Genomic DNA, 3,397 nt, shown 5'->3' with positions numbered 1-3,397 from the left:
TCAAGGTTCACTCTTTGTGTTACAAATGTATAATGCCATGTGTCTACTCATATAGTGTTATACAGAATAGTTTCATTGCTCTAAAAATCCACCTGTGCTTCACCTATTCAACACACATCTGCTTTCATTAAACCCTGTCAACTAGTGATCATTGATTCAGTCTCTATTATTTTGCCTTATGCAGAGAACAGTTTGTACCCAGGTACATATCATATCTATGGAATATATTTAGTTTCATTTATTTCAATTAGTAGCAGTCATTTGGAAGTCATCCTCCCTTTTGTGTCTAGTTGGAACATTTTTTTTTTTTAATCTCTGAGCTATATTGCCTTGTGTAAGTATAGCACAGTGTTTATTCACCTATAGGATGACTTATTGGTTGCTTACACATTATGGACATTATAAATATATCTGCTACAAACATTCACCCATGGGTGTTTGTGTGCACTTAAGTTTTCATATTAGCCACATATGTACCTAAGAGCAAGTTTGTAAGATTGTATGGTAAGAATATTTAGTATTACAAGAAACCGCTAAACTCTCTTCTGCTTCTACCATTTGTACTCTCACTAACAGTGAACAAGAGCCTATATTGTGACACATTCTCACCAGCAATTGTTATTGTCCGTGTTTAGGTTTTTAACTACTCTAATAAGCATGTGGTGAAATATCATTGTGGTTATAATTTTGCCATTTCCTAATGACAAATGATTTGGGGCATCTTTTTGTTTACACTTATTAGCCGACACTGTATCTTGTTAGTGAGGATTATGATCTGATCCTTTGCCAATTTTAAAATTGAGTATTTGCTTTCTTAATGTTGGGTGTTAGGAGGTATTTACATTTTTGAATACAAAGAATTTGTCAGGTGTATGTTTTGTAGATGTTTTCCCAACCTGTTGATTTTCTTTTCATTCCCTTTTCAAGTCTTTCAAAGAGCAGCAGTTTAATATTTTAATAAAGCCTAAGTTATACATTTTCTTCTCTCTTGTATCATTTTTTGGCTATTATATCAAAACACTCATCACCAAATCCTGGTCCCTAGATTTTCTCACAAGTTTTATTCCAGAAGTTTTATACTTTTCATTACAGTTATAAGTGTATGATTCATATTAAGTTTTCCTGTAAAATTTGTTAATATTAATTACATACATATGTGGTGCTATTGGGACATGGAGTTGTCCTAAATGTTGTTGCAGGGACAGATGCTGGACATTATATATCCTGCCATAACCCACTAAATGGACTGGGACGGTGTGTAAACTACAATGTAAACTGTAATCCAAGTGGTTCAGCAGTGCTCCAAAATGTATTCATCAAATGCAATGAACGTGCTACAATGATAAGGGAGGTTGCTGATGTGGGAGGAGTCCGGGGTGTGGGGTGCTGGGTATGTGGGAATCTCGAATTTTGTAATATAACATTTTTTGGGGATTCATGTATCTTAAAAAAAAGACAATTGAATAAAATTTATATATATTAAAAGAGAAAATAAAACACAATTAAAAATGTAAAATAAAAGTGGGGCTACCATCAACAATATACATTACTTCAACTTTTTCATCAAAAGGGAAAACATGACTGGTTAAAATAATTGTTGGATAAAATAAATTCTATGAGAATTTGTAGTGGAAAATATTGCCAGGAGTTATTTATTTCCAATTACCGGCAAGGATGACTAGTCACCAAAATTATCAAGGAGAAATGGGAACATCCGTTTTCTCTGACCTTTTCCGTTAAAACATACTAGATCTATTTTTACCTAAGAGGAAATCATTAATTTAATGTGTTTACAAGCCATTGCATTTATGACAATTTGTGGGTCATTGCTTGTGACTGAATTCTCATTGTTCTGGAATCTTTTCTAGTAGTTTCCTCTGCTTCATGGAAAATGAAACACATGTTTTAAAATTTGTCCTCCTTGGTCTCTCAGAAGATACAAAGTTACAGCTTCTCCTCTTTGGACTGTTCCTGTCCATGTACCTGGTCATCATATTTGGGAACCTGCTCATCATCCTGGCTATCATCACTGACTCCCACCTCCACACACCCATGTACTTCTTCCTTTCCAACCTCTCTTTTACAGATATCTGTTTCACCTCAACCACTGTCCCAAAGATGCTGCTGAACATCCAGACAAAAAGCAAAACTATAACTTATGAAAACTGTCTCAGCCAGATGTTCTTTTTCATGCTTTTTGGGCAATTAGACATCTCCCTCTTGACTGTGATGGCTTATGACCGCTTTGTGGCCATCTGTCACCCTCTGCACTACATGGTCATCATGAACGCCCAGGTCTGTGGCCGCCTGCTACTGGCATCCTGGTTATTGAGTGTTTTTGTCTCCCTTTTGCATGACTTAATGGTTTTGCGATTGTCTTTTTGTACAGAGTTGGAAATGTCCCAGTTTTTCTGTGAACTTAATCAGGTGGTCCAACTTGCTTGTTCTGACACCTTCCTCAATGACTTAGTGATATACTTTGAAACTGGACTTCTGGCTGTTATTCCACTCACTGGGATTCTTTACTCTTACTCTAAGATTGCATCCACCATTTTGAGAATTTCAACAATGGAGGGCAAATATAAAGCTTTTTCTACTTGTGGGTCTCACCTCTCAGTAGTGTCCTTGTTTTATGGTACAGGACTTGGAGTTTATTTTACTTCTGCTGCTAGTCAAAACTCAAGGGCAAATGCAATAGCCTCAGTGATGTACACGGTGGTCAGTCCCATGCTGAACCCCTTTATCTACAGTCTCAGAAACAAGGACATAAAGAAGGCCTTAAAAAAACTGAGAAACATTCTCGCTATAAAAGGACTGTTTGTCTCGAGTTGAGAAAAAAGTTCATAATTAACAGTGGTCAAACCCTAGGAGATCTAAATCTAGAAACTTTGTAAGTGAATGGAGAGATAATCTGTTATTTGCCCAATTTTTAGAGTTCAATTTAAAAAAATTTTTATATATCAAGGACACCTGTTCCTTCTAAATTATTATACATCCTAAGAGCTCTTATTTTATTCCATGTAATCAGTATTGAAAGCAGAATCTGCTGCTTGGATTTTCATCAGTAAAATATTTAGCACAGGTAATTCTGTACATATAAAATTATAGCAGGCTGTGGAGGGATGAAAGTATATGGCATTCACTGCCAGATGAAAGCAACTAATTTTATTTTATGGTTTTGGAGAAAAATAATATCACATCACAGGCTGTATAGCAGCTTCCAGAGTTTTCATGCATTCACTCCAGAAAGAGGTCACATCCTGAACTGGAGACATCAACTGATTTGGCTTACAATAATTACATTCCAACTCCAATTTGCTCCTTTCTTGTGCTCATTTCCAATCATAAGTTAAGTGAAATTGTTTTTTGCAAAACAATCCCTGATTCTTCACATATT

At 35.6% G+C, this 3,397-nt stretch overlaps 1 protein-coding gene across 1 annotated transcript; it reads left to right on the top strand.

Moving 5' to 3' along the window:
* Positions 1-1,884: 1,884 nt before the first annotated feature.
* LOC105747141 (olfactory receptor 7A10-like) lies at positions 1,885-2,832 on the top strand. The gene has a single exon (XM_012529157.2). The coding sequence runs from the start codon at positions 1,885-1,887 to the stop codon at positions 2,830-2,832; it is 948 nt and encodes a 315-aa protein (XP_012384611.2).
* The last annotated feature ends 565 nt before the right edge of the window (positions 2,833-3,397 follow it).

The sequence above is a fragment of the Dasypus novemcinctus genome, chromosome 30 (assembly GCF_030445035.2).
Source record: "Dasypus novemcinctus isolate mDasNov1 chromosome 30, mDasNov1.1.hap2, whole genome shotgun sequence".
NCBI classification, from domain to species: domain Eukaryota; kingdom Metazoa; phylum Chordata; class Mammalia; order Cingulata; family Dasypodidae; genus Dasypus; species Dasypus novemcinctus.
The sequence above is the reverse complement of the archived record's forward strand: the minus strand, read 5'-3'. Positions and strand labels throughout refer to the sequence as shown.

Bases quoted from the DNA above. Each gene is read 5' to 3' on its own strand.
- LOC105747141 (XM_012529157.2), top strand. From the start codon at position 1,885: ATGGAAAATGAAACACATGTTTTAAAATTTGTCCTCCTTGGTCTCTCA.